This window comes from Podarcis erhardii (assembly GCF_964252035.2).
Source record: "Podarcis erhardii genome assembly, chromosome: 6".
NCBI classification, from domain to species: Eukaryota; Metazoa; Chordata; class Lepidosauria; order Squamata; family Lacertidae; genus Podarcis; species Podarcis erhardii.
Window position 1 is genome coordinate 1,542,666 of NC_138510.1, and position 20,092 is coordinate 1,562,757.

The 20,092-nt window shown below is 47.9% G+C and overlaps 2 protein-coding genes and 1 long non-coding RNA gene across 3 annotated transcripts; all 3 read right to left on the reverse strand.

Annotated features, from left to right (window-relative positions):
* Positions 1-5,727: 5,727 nt before the first annotated feature.
* Positions 5,728-12,333, reverse strand: LOC309345126 (WAP four-disulfide core domain protein 18-like). The gene is made up of 4 exons (XM_081868187.1): positions 12,238-12,333; positions 11,251-11,385; positions 8,601-8,735; positions 5,728-6,377 (listed from the first exon to the last, which is right to left on the reverse strand). The coding sequence occupies exons 1-4, from the start codon at positions 12,323-12,325 to the stop codon at positions 6,361-6,363; spliced, it is 375 nt and encodes a 124-aa protein (XP_081724313.1). The 5' UTR covers positions 12,326-12,333; the 3' UTR covers positions 5,728-6,360.
* Positions 12,334-14,724: 2,391 nt separating this feature from the next.
* On the reverse strand, positions 14,725-15,688 carry LOC309345172. The gene is made up of 2 exons (XR_014158051.1): positions 15,467-15,688; positions 14,725-14,842 (listed from the first exon to the last, which is right to left on the reverse strand). It is a non-coding gene; the product is annotated as an uncharacterized lncRNA (long non-coding RNA).
* A 2,112-nt stretch (positions 15,689-17,800) lies between these two features.
* LOC309345130 (scuwaprin-a-like) lies at positions 17,801-19,524 on the reverse strand. The gene is made up of 3 exons (XM_081868192.1): positions 19,374-19,524; positions 18,648-18,782; positions 17,801-17,972 (listed from the first exon to the last, which is right to left on the reverse strand). Exons 1-3 carry the CDS (start codon positions 19,507-19,509, stop codon positions 17,965-17,967), a joined length of 279 nt encoding a protein of 92 aa, XP_081724318.1. The 5' UTR covers positions 19,510-19,524; the 3' UTR covers positions 17,801-17,964.
* Positions 19,525-20,092: the final 568 nt, after the last annotated feature.

Below are 20,092 nucleotides of genomic sequence, written 5' to 3' on the forward strand. Positions count from 1 at the left end.
GGCGTTTACGTGCACTGCTCTGGTTCGCCAGAAGCGGCTTAGTCATGATGGCCACATGACCCGGAAGCTGTACGCTGGCTCCTTCGGCCAATAGAGCGAGATGAGTGCCGCAACCCCAGAGTCGGCCACGACTGGACCTAATGGTCAGGGGTCCCTTTACCTTTAAGTAGGCTGAAGCCTAGGGCCTCAAAATCCAAGGGGCCTCCCCAGCCCTCCCACCCCCCAGCAGGCAGTCTCCCCTCTCCTAAAATTGCAAACCCAAGACTTCATGCGTGGGCAGGACAACCAGGGCCCAGCAACTATGAGACTCAAGGCCAGCCAGTGGGGCCCAATTTGAAACTCTAAGGCCCAACTTGAAATTTTGTTGTGGGACTCTAGGTTACAGCCAAAATCTGCAGAATCTTAAGAGATATAAATCTGTGTGCTTGGTCATTTTCACAAGGTCAGCAAAGCCCTGAAGAAATCAGACCTGTTACTGAGTTCTTGTGCAAGTTTGTACAGTCCACTTCTGGATTTTTTAAAGAGAAGATTTTGATGAACTTGAGAAACAAGCAAGAGCCACCTTGCCAAATGTTAACAACAAAACAAGGAGACAAAGAGTGAGGGAACGACAAAGAAATGACAGAAGTGCACCTGATGCCTTAGATGCACTTTCTTCAAGAGACAATTTTAGGATAAAATCTTTTATTCCTATATTAGATGCACCTGAAGCCAATTTAAAAAGAAGTAGTATTGTGTACAGTGATGTTGCACAATTGTTTTTCCATTCTTGCTTTTCTGATAGCACCTAAGCAAGAAATTCAGCAAGGTGTTGAACTGTTGATGGAAGCATACCCGGAAGATATGGACCTGAAACTTATTTAACTTTGCACTTTCACCTGTACATGAGACAAAGCCATAGGCTTACAGCAGAACACTCTTCGTATCATACAGAGCTTTATCAAATTATATACAAGGAAAAATTCAGATGGCCTTTCCTAATGTGGAAGCAGTTTTGCGGCTATTTCTTAGCCTTATGGTCACTAACTGCTCAGGAGAGAGGAGTTTTTCAAGACTCAAAAGAATTAAAAATGAATTAAGGGCCACGATGTCTCAAGAGAGGTTGTCTGCACTGAGCATTCTGTGCATTGAAAGTGACAAACTTAGACAAACAATTTTTGATGGAGTTTTTTGACGTCCTTTAGAGGAGAAATTGTGAATTGCAGAATTTTAAATACCCATCATCATCCTTGGCTTCATTCAGTTTTGTTTATAACACTCTTCCATTTTCTTCTAGTCGTGAGGCTGGGGGGTTGGGGGGGTTGTGAGGGGCCTCACAAGTGGAGCAGCCAAGGGCCTCTCTTCATCTATATCTGGCCCTGATTCTGGGGCAAGCAGAGCTCCACCTGAACCAGGATGGAACCAGGCTGTTGGCGCTTAAAATATAAAATGTTACAGGCAGGTTTAATTGCTGGTGGAGCGAGAACTGAGGAGGCTGTGGTTTAAAAGAAATCCCCCCCCCCGCTAGTCCAGCATCCTAATCTCACAGGGCAAACCAGATGCCTGTGGGGAACCCGCAAGCAAGACTTGGCCACAAGAGCAACTCTTCTCTCCTGAGGTTTCCAGAAAGTAGCATTAAAAAGCATTTCTGCCTCCAGCTGTAGAGGCTGAACCATCATAAACAGGAACCATGGAGAGCCCTCTCCTCCCATGAAATTGTCCAATCTTCTTCTTCTTCTTCTTCTTCTTCTTCTTCTTCTTCTTCTTCTTCTTGAGAAACCCAAATCGGTGGCCCTCAATGCCTCCTTTTTTAAAGTTTTTTTATTCAAAATTAAAACAAGACATATTTTCCAAAAACATATCATCCTTGTCCCCCCCCCCCCATTTTTCCTCCCTCCCACACAACCCCCCCCTCCACACACACACACACACACACACACACCGGCTTCCCTCAGTTCCAGTCTTTGGTTTCTCTGAGACTGCTGTTTTCTGCATGTTACAAAGTTGTATAGATCCTCAAACTATTTAGCTGAATATTATCAATAAAAAGTTTGTGAATGTTTATTCAAAACCTGCCAAGGAGTCCAGTTCGCTTTGTTGCGTCTTCAGATACTTTGTAAAGGGTTCCCATTCATCCTTAAAGTCACAGTTATCCTTGTCCTGTAGCTTATATGCCAGTTTTGCCAGTTCTGCATAGTCCATCAATTTTTCTTGCCATGATTCTTTAGTTGGGGTTTCTTCAGTCTTCCATCCTTGTGCTATTAAAACTCTCGTGGCCGTTGTCGCATACATGGAGATGTTTTTCAGCTTTTTTGGCAGGTCTTTCCCTACAACCCCCAACAAAAATGCCTCAGGTTTTTTAACAAATGTTAACTGGAACAATGCCTCCTGTGGGAGCAAAGATTCAGAGTTAAACTCAGCGCCATACGCTCCAGCTGAGCTCCTAATATTGCATTTAAGGCAATAGCTTAGAAACACTTGTGTTCTTCCTCTCTCTCCAGCTTCCGGGGGAAGCTGTGAATTGTAGTTTCTCTGCAAGAGGCAGGCGGGGGCGTGGAGCTCCGCGGAGCTGGAGCTGCGTCTTGGTTCCCTTTGCTTCCCAGGTGCCCCTTGAGAATCCTATAGAATCCTTAAACTGTAGAGCTGGAAATCACCCAAAGGTCATCTAGCGCAACCCCCTGCAATGCAGTCTTCTTGGCGCCCGGCCGGGACTGGGCTCTCGGCTGGCGGCCACAGGGCGGCTCCTACGCCCGGCTCTTGCAGCCCTCCGCACCTTTCCCGGGAGAGGTGGAATCAAGCAGGCAGAGACGGATCGATAACTCCCCCCCCCCCATTCCCACGGTCCTTGGAGATGCTGGAGGGGACAGATCCTGCTGGCTGCCGCCTGCAAAGCAGGTGCTCACCCCGCTGGGCCTCGATCCTCCCTTCCCGAACTTCGCAGCCAAGCGCACCGCGGAGAAACCCGCGTCGGGAGGACAACCCCAAATGTCGCAAGCTAGGGACAGTTGGAGGGTCGGGATGCTAACCCGGGGCGAGTCGTGTGTATGCGCTTGCCCGCGAGGGAAGCCCCAAAGGTGTCACCGCATGCAAGCTGCCCGGGGCGGGAATGAGTCAGTGGCAACTTCGCCTTCTGCAAACTGCTCCGCTCCCCAATTTCATCCCGTAGATGGCAGTTCCCTGGGCGCCCGAGCACCCACAAAATTCCCCCTGAAGGGGCCAGGAACCCACACATTTCGGTGCCGGGGCCATGCACTCTGCACGGCACCCACGGCCCGGGCACCCACGGTTGTGGGGCCAAGCTGGCACTCCTGCCAGTGCCTATATTCGGTGCGCAGGAGGCGCAAAGGCACTCGATCGGTCCGCGGACAGTTGCGCCTTCTGACCACGAGGAGGCATCCACTCCGCGGCTGCTTTCTGTTCGGTGGTGTGTGGAAAAAAAGGAATTGTGGGAGTTGTAGTTTCTATGGGGAGGGAGAGGGAGAGAAAGCGACTGATTGTTGCCATGTGCCAGTGCTGGGGGGTGGAATTGGGGAGCTGCCGTTTGGATGGAGGTGCCTTGAACAGAAGCTGAAGTGTTATCTTCTGAGCTTACGCCAATAAAACGCAGAGAGGAGGAGTTAGAGTCCATTGTTGTTTATTTCTAGGCAACAGGTTACAGTCGAATTGTTTCGCGAAACTGCAACCCCGCCCAAGGGTCCAGGCGGTGGTATTTATAACATTTCAAACAAAGGATTTCATTTTTCACCAATCATGTACATCATTACCTCATTACCTCATTGCTTGTAAGCCGCTCTGAGCCCGGCCTTGGCTGGGGAGGGCGGGGTATAAATAAAAATTATTATTATTATTATTATTATTATTATTATTATTATTATTTCATGTTTAATACACATGCGCAATAAGCATTGCAAACTAAGCTTTGATTCGCACTGTGATCTGTTACACTGTGTTAGTGTGCATGTTGGGAAACTGTGTTACGTGTAGCCATTTGCACCATGTATCAACTTATGTTCTAGTTTATGAGCTGTATCTTTGTGATTCACATGTTATGTAGCTGTAAAGGTAAAGGTAAAGGTAAAGGGACCCCTGACCATTAGGTCCAGTCGTGACCAACTCTGGGGTTGCAGTGCTCATCTCACTTTACTGGCTGAGGGAGCCGGCGTACAGCTTCCGGGTCATGTGGCCAGCAGGACTAAACCGCTTCTGGCGAACCAGAGCAGTGCACGGAAATGCTGTTTACCTTCCCACTGGAGTGGTACCTATTTATCTACTTGCACTTTGATGTGCTTTCGAACTGCTAGGTTGGCAGGAGCAGGGACCGAGCAACGGGAGCTCACCCCGTCGCGGGGATTCGAACCACCGACCTCCTGATCGGCAAGTCCTAGGCTCTGTGGTTTAACCCACAGCGCCACCTGCATCTGTACTTCTTCCCTAATGGGGGAAGCCACTTGCAAAATCATCAGTTTCATAAAGCCACAGGTTACCATAACTTCTCTATTAGAAGCACACTCAATTAGAAGGATTTATAGGGGTTCACATGATCACATTCATTCTGGCCCTGTGGGCTACCACCACAGAAGCACTGGGGATACTTTGCCTATTAGAAAGATATTACCTGCGTCTCAAAGGTGGCTTCCCAGCGGAGGGCAAAGGAGGCAGAAGAGAAGGGCTGTTTGAGTTCTGAAGGTTTCCAGAGGACTAGCTTAGAATCCATAGCATTGTAGAGTTGGAAGGGACCACGAGGGTCATCTAGTCCAACCCCCCTGCAATGCAGGAATCCTTTTGCCCAATATGGGGCTTGAACCCACGGCCCATGAGATTAGAGAGTCTCATGCTTGACCAACTGCAGCAAATCGGATCTTAGAATTGTCTAAGACAACCCTCTGAGATGCAAGACGCATAGCTGAATACAACCCCATTCCATGATGCACCTGAAAGACATTCAGATTTGTTAATCATTTCCCTTTCACTTCATTTTTCACAATCTCTCTGCAATGTGTAATTTATGTGCCTGCAACTCTGGGTAACTCAGGTTGAAACTGAAGAAACCGGCCTCATTTCATCAGCTGTGAAGATGCCACAAGCCTCTTTGAGCTCATTCCTGGCCTCTCCTCCCATGTGACCTGCCCACCTACTTATGCTCAAAATGATAGATGCATAGTCATAGGATCATAGAATTGTAGCGTTGGGAGGGACCCCAAGGATCACCTAGTCCAACCCCCTGCATTGCAACCTGCCACTGAGGTCGGCATATTTGCATGTGGGGTAATAAAAGGGCATTTTCCATTTGTAAATGTGGAGCTGCCCTGACACTTTAAAAAAGGAAGGTTGGGAAGCAGAAGATCCAGCTGAATGGGGTCAAAGCTTCCTTTGGGCTCCAACCAGAACATTCCTCCTTGTTTCCAAGGGAGGCCAGGCCTGGGAAATACCGTATTTTTTGCTCTATAAGACGCACCAGAGCACAAGACGCACCTTGTTTTTGGAGGAGGAAAACAGTGAAAGCAGCAATCCCTCTTGCTGTTCTGGCTTCTGGGATAGCTGCGCAGCCTGCATTTGCTCCATAGGACGCACACACATTTCCCCTTACTTTTTAGGAGGGAAAAAGTGAGTCTTATAGAGCAAAAAATAAGTTAGTTCTGTTTGTTGTAGGTGGTATTGATTGATCCAATAGCTGCAATCAAAGCTTGCTCTGTCTCATGGAGGTACCCAAAATCACATGCATCAGTGAGTTGAGAAGAAGTCCTGTTGTCTTTTATTTTTGTACAGAAAGGACCAGCATGGCTTTCGTTGTCCCAAATCAACTGGCCGCCAGATAAGGGATACAGCGTTCCAAGCAGTTTTATACATTAGGCAAAAATTCCACACATTCCATTAAGTTTAAATTTCCTATCCAATCAAAGTACTCAGTTCCTATTACCCCATTTCCTTATAAGGTACTTAACCCCCTGATTGCTCTATAGCTACTACAGTGGGAGGCATGCGTACTAGATAAGCGTTCAGACCTAGACTTTTATTGGCAGGATTAGATTTCACCTCCAGTTACCAACCACATTCCTTCCGAGCATGCTCAGTAAGTTGAAACCTTACATGGTGCAATTATTTATAATTCTACATCGCAAGTGTAAATAGGAGTTGTGGGGAGAGTTCTGGTTGCTTGTTCCATGCACGTTTACTAGAGAAAGCAAGAGTCTTCCCCTGTGAGACAGTTGGGTGAGTCTTGCAGCAGCTGTTGTCAAGGTGCATATGTTCCAGAAGCATTGAAGAAGCAGGAATTCCAGGTGGTTGATGGGAGAACTGCGTGGGCTCATGAGCTGGGAGCCCACCTTTGGCAAGCAGTGAAGCTGTGTCCTTCAGCCGGACTCCTCTGGGCCCTGATGCCCTTTAGGCCTCATCAAAACCTGGGAAGAGCAGAAGGGAACAGTTAGAGGGAGGTGAGGGAGTCCTGCCCTGCATGAGCTGCTCCATTTGCAGAGTCCTGTTTGCTGGGGGTGCTAGGCATTCAACCTGAGACCTTCTGCATGCCAGTCAGCCATCCTTGCCACCACTGAGCAATGCCTGTTCAACCCCTGGCCTTTGGACGAGGGACCAAATGAAAGGCATGCTTGTAAAAAAAAATAAATGTAAATGAAGGGACAGTCAGGAACTAGAGAGAGATCTGAGCAATGGGCTCAGGCGGCGCCAGTTTTCAGTAGAATGAAGCAATGGTTTATGCAAAGCTGTGGGAAATTGGGCAAGATCTAGGGCAACCTTGGAGGAAGACAGTTACATCTGTTCAGGCCAGGAGCTTCTCTGCCTGATGGACCCACCCCCTCTTTTGTGACTACAAGAGGAATATTTGGAAACAAGGCTGGCTTCCTCACCATCGGTCACTGTTAAGAAAGAAAAAAGATGGTTGCTTTTCCTGCTCATTTATCTGCTGCCCCAAGGGGTCTAGCAGAACACAGGGACATCAGAAGAGCCTGCTGGATCAGGCCAGCACCCTGTTCTCAGTATGGGAAATCAGCTAGCAGGATCCAAGCTCAAGAGCCAGCTCTCCTCTACCATGTTATCCTGCAAGTGGTATTCAGAAACACTGGTGCCTTTGATGATGGAGGCAGTGCATAGTCATTCTGGCTGTAGCTGTTTAGTCGTTTAGTCATCTCCAACTCTTCGTGACCCCATGGACCAGAGCACACCAGGCACCAACAGACTTCTCCTCTATTAATTTTTCTAATCCTCTTTTAAAACCATCCAAGTTGGTAGCCGTCACTGCCTCCTGAAATTAGGTGTGCTTGCATCTTGTGGGGAGAAGAGAGGGACATAGCTGTTGATATTTTCACCCCTCCCATTGCAAGAATCTCCTGATCTGATGTTTTGAGAAAGGAGGGGGCAGAAACTACTCTTCTACTCTACCACTCCTGCCTGACTGCCTGACTCTGTGTGTGGAGAGAGTCTTATATAGTGACTAGATGGCTGAGTGGGAGCTGTAACACTCATGCAAGCCAGTAGTTCTTTAGTTTGTAGTAGCTATTAGAAATAAAAGGAGTTATGCTTCACAGCTAGCTTCCGCGTTATTTATACTCTGCTGAGTCTGGTGCTCACAATGCACAGTTGTGGGTCCAGTGCACTGGGACCTGCATTCCAGGATTGGAAGGTCTCTGAAAGTGCTCCAGTCGCCTAGCCTAGTCGGGGCAGAACTAGTTATTGAGCCCAGTCACTGACATCAGTTGAAAGGCGTACTGACAATAGCAATGGTCAGGAGAGGGCCAGACTCAGTTACAGACTGCAACTGTGTGCTGAGGAAGAACTTGGGAGCGGAGTTTTAATGGCGGAGTTTGTTTATGTTCTCTAGGACTTATTTGTAGCCACAGCCTGTATGCGAGTGATGAACAGTGGAAGTTGGAATTTGATCTTGCAAACACTGCAAAGACTGAACAAAGGAAGATGATAATCAACTCTCCCAGCACACCAGGTCTGAGACAACAAGAAGATTATGAAGGGCTACAGACGTGAAATGGATTTTATATTCATAAGAGGTGCTGCCCGAGAGGAGGAAATAATGGCTTGCTGTAAGAATGGACAACAACTAGTAAAGGATGAAATGGATGTCACATAGAGGAGGGAGAAAGGTTGTTTTCTGCTGCTCCAGAGAAGCGGACACGGAGCAATGGATCCAAACTACAAGAAAGAAGATTCCACCTAAACATTAGGAAGAACTTCCTGACAGTAAGAGCTGTTCGACAGTGGAATTTGCTGCCCAGGAGTGTGGTGGAGTCTCCTCCTTTGGAGGTCTTTAAGCAGAGGCTTGACGACCATATGTCAGGAGTGCTCTGATGGTGTTTCCTGCTTGGCAGGGGGTTGGACTCGATGGCCCTTGTGGTCTCTTCCAACTCTATGATTCTATGATTCTATGATTCTATGGATATTAAAGAAGAGATTATATATCAACAGGAGGAAGAGATGGACATATGTTTGCAACAGTAGCGGAAAACCTGATTTTTAAAAAAGAAATTGTATTAAATCAAAGTAATTCGGACTGATTTGTAATGATTTGGAAATCCAATAAAAATATAATATATTTTAAAAAGGAGAGGACCAGACTCTAGTCGTGTGCTTGAGCCACTGCACCCACCTGCCCTTACCTGCCGGGGCGCAAACCTTACTGCATCCCATTGGGCAGCATTTGTCGGTCCCTTTGCAGTGATTGTCCTCGCAGCAATCCGTTTTGCATGGCAGCCCAGGAGGGATTTTGAACTTGGGGCACTCGCCGGGTTTTACTGTGGGGAAAACACACACAAAAGAGAGACTATTAAACCGTGGAACTCGCATTTGCATGATTTCCCACGGATCCAGTCCTGTCCTCTTGAACTTATAAGCCACCCAGAGCCCAAAGGCAACACAACAGGTGTACTGCAGAATGGACTTTCCCCAGGTGGAGGCGTCCAATGGTCTGGGTCTGGAGCGTGGGTGCTTTTCCCAGGTTGGGATTTAGGAGAGTCACCCACCTCGGGTATAAAGGCTATAACAGCAGATTTTCAAATTGGGGGTGGGTGGGGGTGATGTGTGGGAATGTTTAGGGATGCAGGAGAGGATATGTTGTTTGATTATAGCCTTTCCAACTTGTGTAAACAAGTTCCCCAATTTCAACAGAGTAACATTCCCCTTTATATTAAGCTTTGCAACGGTTGCATTTGCTCAGGCTCGCTAAAGCCTCTATGATAACTGTTCGGGTATTTTCCCCTTATTCCGTCATAAAAGATAAGACAAGACACAGTCTTCTATAAAAGTATAAAAAGGTGTACTAACACATCATTCTGTTCACAATAGGATCCCAGAAGGCAGACTTAGCTTAGAAAAGTAACATACACCTGGAAACTATCTCATAAGGAGACAGTCCCTTTGTCCTCTCCTGGCTGCAGGCCAAGACAGCATCTTTGGCTAAGCAGATGTTGCTTCTTCGATGTATGTAGTCAAAGAGAGAGAGATGGCTGCCCTGCCCTGTGCTTTTGTCGTTACCTGCACAGGTGAGGCCATGCCCAGCTCTAGTCACATGCAGAGGAAGTCTGTCCCAGCCCAGAAGGAAACAGGAAGTTTACCTGCTGGCTGGACAAACATTCCTCCCCCTGTGTAAACATATTCACTCTAGGAATGTTGTACTTGACTGCTCTTGTGTTTCACATCCCACATGATGGGATCCTGGAAGAGGACGTGAAGTTCCTCTGGATTCCATGGCAGGGCATGCCTTCATCATCTCTCCCTCCCACAATGAGCCAAGATCGAGGACCCTTTTGATCCACACTGGTTTTCTGAGGGGTTTGACTGCATCCTCCTCAGGCTCCTCAAAGCATTATTTGGGAAGCAGATGATGGTCTGCGGTGCCCTCCTTCAGCTTTCCCCACTGTGTTGGCTTTGAGAGGGTCAGGGAAGTCACACCTCTGTTCCTTTATTCTGATGCTGGTGTTGGGGTCAGTACTCTTACCGCACAGACTCTGGCACCCTCAAAAGGCAGTGTTCCCCCTCCTTTCCCAGCACAGAGAGAGTCAGCCAGCTGGCACAGGGCTGGTTTTGAATAACTCAGAATCGTAGATGACCTGAGGGCAGTGCTTTTTCTGGGGGGACATGGGGGTGCGCATACCCTTAAACATTTTGTGAATCTTAAGTTTGGCTTCATTGAGGGTCAGTATTTCAATATGAGTAGGAAAATGAGAGGGATGCGGGAACCTAGCAGTTCAAAAGCAGGTACAAGTAGATAAATAGGTACCGCTCTGGTGGGAAGGTAAATGGCATTTCCGTGCGCTGCTCTGGTTTGCCAGAAGCGGCTTAGTCCTGCTGGCCACATGACCTGGAAGCTGTACGCCGGCTCCCTCAGCCAATAAAGAGAGATGAGCACCGCAAACCCAGAGTCAGCCATGACTGGACCTAATGGTCAGGGGTCCCTTTACCTAGGAAAATGAGAGTACCCCTAAAAATTTTTTTAAGGAAAAAAGCACTGCCCGAGGGTCATCCAATCCAATCCAATCCCCCTGCAATGCAGGAATTCCAGCTCAAGAATCCCTGACAGATGGCCATCCAGCCTCTGCTTAAAAACCTCCAACGAGGGAGTGTCCATCACTTTCCAAGGGAGTCCATTCCACTGTTGAACCACTAACTCACTGTCAGAAAGGATCTCTTTTCTTGTCATTTGAATCCATTGGTTTGGGTCCTCCCCTCGGGAGCAGCAGAAAACAAGGTCCGAATTGTCCATGTGACAGCCCTTAAGATATTTGAAGGGCTGTCTCACTTGAACAATTGTTTGATGTATGCATTTGTTTTGTGCCTTTTTTTAAAGATACACTTGACCTTCTGATATGATTGTAATGATTGTAGCATTTGTTAATTGTGGTTGTTAACTACTGTGAGCTTGTATGAGCTCAGCATTGTTGCTGGAATAGAAGTGGAATAGAAATATTACCGGTAAATCACATGGCGATTAAAAAAGACCATTAGTGGGGGTTTTTCTCAGAGACGAGGGCTACACTTGTCCCTTTGAGTATTTCTCAGGAGTGCTTGAAAGCCTTTGTGCCAGAAGCACATTGAAGTCCCGGGGAATTGATAAAGCTAAGAATCTTAACAGCTGCTGAATGGCTGGATTCTGACCTCTCAGTTCTTGCTCAGCTCCTCAGTAAAGAGTGGACAAGCTCACAGGTCCCAGCTCTTTCCCATACACCCCACCTCCCTCTGATATAGGGGACATCCTACTGAAGGCGAGACTGGTGAACCCCAGTCTGCTTCTGAAGGGAAAGGACTTCTTACCGTTTAGTGGAGTTTGGCAAGTGTGGCCACAGTTGTTGCTGCAGCACTTCAAGTCTCCAGGACATGAATCATCTCCAGAACATTCCTCCACACATGTTCCACCACCATCCGGTGTGGGGCAGTATCCTGGCTTCCCTGGAACAAAACAACCACATGACTTCCCAGCAGTGGAGTGGGGGTCTTTTAAGTCAGCTCACTCTGGGCTCCAGGTTCCCTTGTAGATTTGGAGAGTTGGAAGGGATCCTCAAGGGTATCAAGTCCAAGCCTCAGCTCAAGAATCCCTGCAGGTGACCACCCAACTTCTGCCTAAAGGCCTCCAAGGAATGAGAGTCCACCACCTCACGAGGGAGCTTGTTCCACTGTCAAACAGCTCTTATCATCAGAAAGTTCTTCCTGATGTTGAGTCATCATCTTCTTTCTTGTAATTATAATCCATTGGCTTGGGTCCTACTCTCCAGAGCAGCAGAAAAACAGCTTGCTCCATCTTCCTTGTGACAGCCCTTCAGGCATTTGAAGAGGGCTCTCATGTCACCTCTTAGTCTTCTCTCCTCCAGTCAAAATATACCCAACTCCCTCAACTGTTCCTCACAAGGCTTGGCTCCCAGACCCTTGATCACCTCTGTTGCCCTCCTCTGCACACCTTCCAGCTTGTTAATATCCTTCTTAAACTGTGGCACCCAGGACTGGACATGGGACTGCATGTGTGATTTTGGAATAATATAACACAAAGGGCTAGGCAGGGCAGGTGGGGGATGCAGCTGTCTTTTAGCAGTGCACCAAGATCACAGCATTCCAGAATTGGAACCCCCAAGGGTCATCTAGTCCAACCCCCTGTGACACAGGAATCCCAGCTAAAGAATCCCTGACAGGTGGCCATCCATTACTATGTATAAACCTCAAGTGAAGGAGAGCCCACCACCTTCCAAGGGAGCCTCTGCCTTTGATTAGCTGGCAGTTTGAAGGCCCCTTCCTGGCAGTGCTGCTTACCTTCTGACTCGCAGTCTGGCGTCTGAGAACCTGCCAGTGTCAGCTCAGCACAGAGGAGCCCCACAAGGACCACGAGGGCAGACTTCATGGTGCAGCTTGAAGAGAGGCGTGAGTGCCAAGACCCAGCCCCTCGGGGATATATAAGCCCTCCTTGAAGAAGAGGTCGCCTTTGGAACCAGAGCCAAAAATTAGCAGGTGATGCAACGATGAGACGACAGTTTGGGTGACCTTTTCACAAAAAGAATGGGTTTTGGCAGGAAATGAAGACATTGCCTCCGGAGATTGGTTCATACCTGTTTGGGGCCATTGTTGGCAACTTTTTCCAGTCAAAACTGGAGCTTCCTGGTTCTGCTGGCTTCTGGCAGGAGTAAACCCCAGGACATGGGGGAAACCCCACAGCCCTGACCTGGCTTGGCAGAAGGGGGGTTGCGTGCGAGGTGGAGGGCAACATTGCTGGTGATTCTCAATGGGCAGCTCTTTGTCCCCTGAGTAAAAAAATAAAATAAAACGGCAAAAATGTTACTGCTAGCAAAAGTGGAGCTGAGAACATGAAAATATTATTACAATCAATATCACTATCTGACTCCAGCCCGTCCGCTTGAAGTCTGGGAAGGGTTAACCACCAGTAGGGGGAGTCCTGCTGATGCACATCAACTAGGAACTCCTCCGGGTCTCCAATAGGGGGCGTGCCTTGGGCCCTAACCTCCTTAGGACAGGGCCCCTGGAATCCTTTATTGGACTACCCTTCAATAAGTGGGGCAGGTGATGGCGCTACCTCCCCTCTTCCATCTAGAGAACAGTACCAATGCCTAATCACCAATACTAAGAAAGTTGTGATGAGTTGCTATGAGGCAGGCTTAAACCAAGTGGCTGGTGCCAATTTGCCAAGTGGAAAAATTCAACGGCGACCAACGAAGGTCCATAGCAAAGTCCAGGAACAAAAACCCTTTATGGGGCGGGAGGGTGGGAAACAGGAACAGCTGGGGGGCCAGCAAAGAGGGATACCCCCTGCTGCGCCAGCTTTAAATAGGACAAGCCACGCCCCCAGAGCCAGTCAATTGGCTGGCCAGGGGGTGATGCAGCCGGGGATTCCCTCAACCCTACCTCCTCTGCAGGGCGGAAGTGGCTCTGTTGAACAGCTGCATGAAACTGTGGGGAGATCTGGAACATGGTATTGGCAGCCTGAGAATGAGAGCTGTCTCTTTCCCCTACTCTTTCATATATCCCAAGAAGGCTACAGAGAGACAGAGGGTGTGCTGAGATAAGCAGCGCTAGTCATTCCCTGAGTTGGTGAGACTCGTTTGACAGCAACAAGTAGACCAAACCTTTAGGGTCATCAGCCAAGTCCTGTGGAACTCTCTGCCACTAGAGATTCAACAGGCACCTTCTGTGCCAGTTTGCCTGCTGAAAATTTTGCTATTCCACCAGGCCTATGTAAGCAGTTAAGAATAAATTGTTCCACAATGTTAATCAATGTCTGTTTTTAACTTTTTTTGTGTATGGGTTTGTGTTTTTATTGCTGTAAACCTCTTTCTCTCTCTCTCTCTCTCTCTCTCTCTCTCTCTCTCTCTCTCTCTCTCTCTCTCTCCTGTGGTATACAAATATCTAAATGAGTGAATGAATAACCATTGCTTGAAAGCAGCCAAGGACCAGATTATAGAGGTACCAAACTGGAAATGGATCTAGGCAACAAGGCAGACACTTGGTCAGAGAATTAGCTAATCTGAGGCTAAATTAACAACCGGTCTTGGGTGGAGTTGCATTTTGTCATCTGAGGCCCATCTGAGCCTTGGAAGTGAAGCTGGATGTGGGTGCTCAGCTGGGAGCTGAGGCCAGAAGTCTGATTGCAGAACCCCTGCTGCTGTGTCAGCTGCTGTAAGCTGTTCCCGGAAAAGGCAAGCTGGCAAGCTGGCAAGCTGGCACATGCCTCAGCCACATCCAGAGGAGGTTCTGGCTACTACTACTATAATTATTAGGATGTGGGTGGTGCTGTGGGTTAAACCACAGAGCCTAGGACTTGCCAATCAGAAGGTTGGCTGTTTGAATCCCCGCGACGGGGAGAGCTCCCGTTGCTCGGTCCCTGCTCCTGCCAACCTAGCAGTTTGAAAGCACATCAAAGTGCAAGTAGATAAATAGGTACCACTCCGGCAGGAAGGTAAACGGCATTTCCATGCGCTGCTCTGGTTTCGCCAGAAGCGGCTTAGTCCTGCTGGCTACATGACCTGGAAGCTGTACGCCGGCTCCCTCAGCCAGTAAAGCGAGATGAGCGCCGCAGCCCCAGAGTCGTCTGCGACTGGACCTAATGGTCAGGGGTCCCTTTACCTTTGCTATTATTATTATTATTATTATTATTATTATTATTATTATTATTACCTTACCCCGCCTTTCTCCCTGAAGGGACTCAAGGCAACTTAAAGATAATAATAATAACCACTAAAAGCATAGAATAAAACACAAATTAAAAACAACAACAACCATTAAACATTGTGTGTGTGTGTGTGCATCTCATTTATTCAAGCCAAACAAATAATTACAAGAAAAACAGCACCACACCAGCCCTTTCATTAAAACAGCACTTTCCGAAAGCTGGTTAGAAAGTCTTCAGCTGGGTATTGTCGGTCAGAGGGTGGTAAAGAAGGACCGAACTTTTTTTCTGTATGCAACAACGGCAGCAAGGATACTCGTCGCTAAGTACTGGAAAACCCAAGATTTACCCACACTGGAAGAATGTCAGACGCAACTGATAGACTATATGGAACTGGCCGAGATGTCTGGCAGAATCCGAGACCTGGGAGAGGAGAGGGTGGAAGAAGACTGGAAGAAATTCAAGACTTATTTACAAAAACATTGTAATTTGGTTGAATGCTAAGAAGGATGCTAGATCATAAATAATTTGGCACCATTAAATTAGATGGAGTTATGAAGATAAGTTAGATTTAGGAAAGCATAAATTTTTGGATAACAATCAGATCATATTTAAATTTCTAGGATCTGAACATAGAGTATCTGAAACTAGAAAAGTAACATGGGAAAGATAGATAACAACAATGGAAACAAGGCGATAAATTGCTGGAAAATTTTTTATTGTGATGAAGGTAGGAGCGGGAGGCGGGAGGGAGTCCAAAGAAGTTGTGAAACTATGTTGAGATATATGCTATATTGTTCATTTTTGTGTATTGTATTAAAAAAGTGTTAATAAATATTTTTTAAAAAAATAGAAAGTCTTCACCTGCCGGAAGGACAAGGAGGAAGCCAGTTCAATGGATGCAAAGCGCAGCAGCCCAAGTCCTGACGGAGCATGTTCCAGTGGTCACATTGATGGAACCAGAACTGCAGGTTCTCTTGCTTTCTGTTTTAATTGGTAAGCTGAGCTTGGTGTGGGGCTAATTCAAACGAAATATAGATACCCCAGAGACCCAGGGCTTTGAGCATCAACTAATGTCTGCTTCTGGGATGAAGAAGAGTTTGGGATTTGATATCCCGTTTTATCACTACCTTGAGGAGTCTCAAAGTGGCTATCATTCTCCTTTCCCTTCCTCCCCCACAGCAAACACTCTGTGAGGTGAGTGGGGCTGAGAGACTTCAGAGAAGTGGGACTGGCCCAAGGTCACCCAGCAGCTGCAGGTGGAGGAGCAGAGACACGAACCCGGTTCCCCAGATTACGAGTCCACTGCTCTTAACCACTATGAGCTTGCATTATGTGGTCTTTCCAAGAATTAATGAAAGAAATACTTGCAGGGCGGGGAACAGTGTTTGCACAAGAGCAAGTAGGAAGATAATGATGATACCGGGAAGGATATTGTGCTGAGAAGGCAGCCAAACATTGTCTGTCCAGACCATTCCCTCCTAGTCTGCCTAGGTGCTGTTTCCCCAGAGCAGCGGGAAAGACAGGTCAGGGCCGCCCTTCCAAACAACACAGATCCCCGCCCTGTAAGTATTTCTTTCTTTCATTCTTGGAAAGACCATGTCATGCAAGCTCATCCCAGAAGCAGACATTAGTTGATGCTCAAAGCCCTGGGTCTCTGGGGTATCTATATTCCATTTGAATTAGCTCCATACCAAGCTCAGATTACCAATTAAAACAGAAAGCAAGAGAAACTCTTAAAAGTTATTGTTCCACCTGCAGTTCTGGTTCCATCAATGTGACCACTGGAACACGCTCCATCTGTACTTGGGCTTCAACATCCATTGAACTGGCTCCCTTCTTGTCCTTCCGGCAGCTGAAGACTTTCCAACCGGCTTTCGGGAAGTGCTGTTTTAATGAAAGGGCTGCTGTGGTGCTGTTTTTATTGTAATTATTTGTTTGGCTTGAATAAATGACACACACACACACACACACACACACACACACACACACAATGTTTAATGGTTGTTGTTGTTTTTAATTATTTGTTTGGCCTTAATAAATGACACACACACACACAGTTTAATTGTTGTTTTAAATTTGTGTTTTATTCTATGCTTTTAGTGGTTATTATCATTATTTTTAAGCTGCCTTGATATCAGGGAGAAAGGCGGGGTAAGGTAATAGTAGTAGTAGTAGTAGCAGCAGTAGTAAAGGTAAAGGTACCCCTGACCATTAGGTCCAGTCGCTGATGACTCTGGGGTTGTGGCGCTCATCTCGCTTTGTTGGCCGAGGGAGCCAGCGTTTGTCCACAGACTGCTTTTCTGGGTCACGTGGCCAGCATGACTAAGCCGCTTCTGGCAAACCAGAGCAGCACACAGAAATGCTGTTTACTTTCCTGCCGGAGTGGTACCTATTTATTTCCTTGCACTTTGACGTGCTTTTGAACTGCTAGGTTGGCAGGAGCAGGGACCGAGGAAAGGGAACTCATCCCGTTGTGGGGATTCGAACCGCCAGCCTTCTGATTGGCAAGTCCTAGGCTCTGTGGTTTAACCCACAGTGCCACCTGCGTCCCTCCATGTGGTTAGGACTCCTCATATTCACACTGCTCCCACCTGAGTCTTCCACCTGAGGGCCCCACAATGCTGCCACTTTGGAACAGAAATCAGCTCTTGGCTGCTGAACAACCAAAGGAAGAGGCCCCAGGAGTTCTGGTCACCCTCCCTGCCCAGAACTGCAGGGGGGGTCCTGCACACACAGCTGGTGCTGTCCTGTGTCCAGTTGATTTCAAAAGCGGAAAGTGGGCACGAAAGCAGCAACACACTCCAGGAGAGAAACCACAAAGGACCTGGGTCCCAGAGGCAACACTTAAGACACAGCAAGCCCTGCTTCGTTAATCAAATATTTGGGAACTAAGGATGGAAGTCAAGAGAGGGGAGCATTATTCGACCTACAAGATCCCGTTACACCCATCTTGCTTTAAATCAATGGCCTTAGTTCTCCTGCTTCTACCCCCCAACAGACAGTGACCCTTCGCCCTTCACCCAGTGCATTTCCCCTCCTAACTCTGGCACACTGTGAAGCTGCCCTTCCCTGGCTGTATGTGTGATCCGTTGGGTTTCCACAGCCCTCAGCCAGAGGCTCTTCCTCCCTCCCTCCTGCCAACACCCTTTTGGAAAGATATAAGCAAGCAAGACTCAAGAACAAGACACTCTGGTATGCAGGCACAGGGATCATTTTATTGCAATCAGGGAAGGATGCTGGATCGGGCCCATTGGGTAAAGAGGGAGCTGGGTTTATCGTTGCCTTCACTCCTTGGGTGCTGGGTTCACCTCACCAAAACTGTAGAAGTTGCAGGGATTTCAGGCTGTGCATCACTGCCATCAGTTTGCTGCGGGAGTAAAAGAGCGTTCAGGCATCCAAGAACCCTAGAGAGATCGGTGCTCATCACCCTAGCTAAGCAGACGACAAGGGTTTCCCTTACATGGAGATGCCCAGATGGAGCCTGGGACCAAGGTGCTCATTGACAGAGCCTTGGCCCCATCCCCCTGTTCCCATGTCATAATTACGGACCATCTCTTAGCTCTCAGTTCAGAGGCAACAGGCATCCCTCCTTGAGCAAAACTTGGACAATTTGTGCAGAACTGCTGTCTTCAGCCCACCTAGTTCCTTTCTTGACTCCATTCAAGGTGCCTACATTAATGTCTAACGCCCTAAATAACGTAGGCACCAACTATCTGAGAGAGCTTCTCCATACTTGCAGACTCTCTTGGGAGTAAACATCAGCAGGCGGGCTCTCTTGGCAGTTCCTCCACCCTGACAAAGTCATCTCTGGGGCAGCCCCTACGTTGGGGGAACTCCCTTCCCACAGAGGTGTGTCTGACACCCTCATTATGTTGTTCCTACCTGATAGATATCTACATTTTTGGGGGGACCAACTCTATTCCTGAGACTGCAATTTGTTTTAACTGCAGTTTCAAACTGCAACACACACTGGGAGCCCTTAGTGAAGGGAAAGGGGGGAATAAATAAGAATAAATCATCCACACGGGGCTCAGCATCTTACTTGGGTATTCGCAGACCTTGGAGCAAAATTTTGAGCAGCATTTCTGGATGGAAGGACAATCATAATCTGTAGTACACCTCTCAATGCAAGGTGGCTTCACTACGTGAGCATAGATAGGGCAATTTCCAGGCTTCCCTGAAACAAAGAACATCATTATGGCTCAGAGACAGCATTTGAAAAGCTTTTATTCATCCCAGCCTTTATAGGATGAGCACAGCCCAGATGAATAGGTTTCCTCCTGTTTTTCTCCTCCCGCTGAGCACAGAGTTGAACATCTGGGTTGCAACGGGGTCAGTCTTTGCTGGGGCTGGCTAACTTCTCCCACAGTGGCCAAGTTCTTTCCAGCTATGGACTGGGCACCAGAGACCTCCTTTCTGCACCTGCTTAACTCCTGGGCTGCAGCTTTAAGGGCTACCTTTAGTTGCTTGTGTGTGTTGGGGAGGTGCCTCCATCTCCATTCTCCCCTCCCCTCCTCATCTATCACCCCACTTCTCTTTCTTCCTCCCATCCATAAGAACTCTCTGGTTTCCTACAGGAGATGGCAACACATGGAAGGATTCACTGTTGAGCCACCTACAACATTCCCAGGTATAGCGGTGCCTCTGCTCCTCTGAAGAGTCTGGACTCCCCACCTGGAAGGCTTTGGGGGTGTGGGATGAAGGGGGTCCCACTTGGAGGCCCACACAAAGCAGCATCCGAAGGATTGGCCCCAGTGGGGTCACATACCTTGGGCTGAGGCAGAGGGTATCATGGCACAGAGAGCGAAGAGCCCCACGAGGAAGAAGACGAGGCCACCAGACTTCATGGTGAGGCAGAGCAGAGTGCTCTCCAGCCTGTAGCCAGGTGCTTTATAAGGCCACATCCTCAGGGGAGTCCTGCCCAGATTTAATTGGCTGTAGGAAGGTGAGGCCCTCATTGCACAAGAAATGATGAGACGCATGTATTGCACAGGTTGTGGTCCCTGTACAAGGGAAGATCAAAGAGGCTGTTTTGCAATATATTCCCCATTTCCCCATTCAGAGACACAACAGCGCATGTCCCTCTCAGAGGCTTCCCTGGTGCTTCTGGCTGGCCACAGTGAGGCTGGAATGATGGCACAGCAGCAGGGTCTTGGGCCTGATCCAGCGCAGGGGGCTCCTCTTGGCTCCTCATGCTCTCTTCCAAGCGCAATCAGCAGACCACTTCACTGTGCAGCCTTTCTGGGCCCACCAAGCACCTTCCGCCATCTTCAAAGAACCACAGGCTTGCAGAAAACAAACAAACCCCTTAGCCGTTTGAACTGGAAGATGGAGAAAGCATTTGGAATACCATGTGCAGCTCTGACCACCTTCCCTCGATAGGATGTTTTTTCTGAAAAGGTTCAGAAAAGGGCAACCAAAACTAGGAAAGGGATGGAGCCCAAGCCCTACAAAGAAAAGTTAATAATAATAATGTTTTTATTTGTA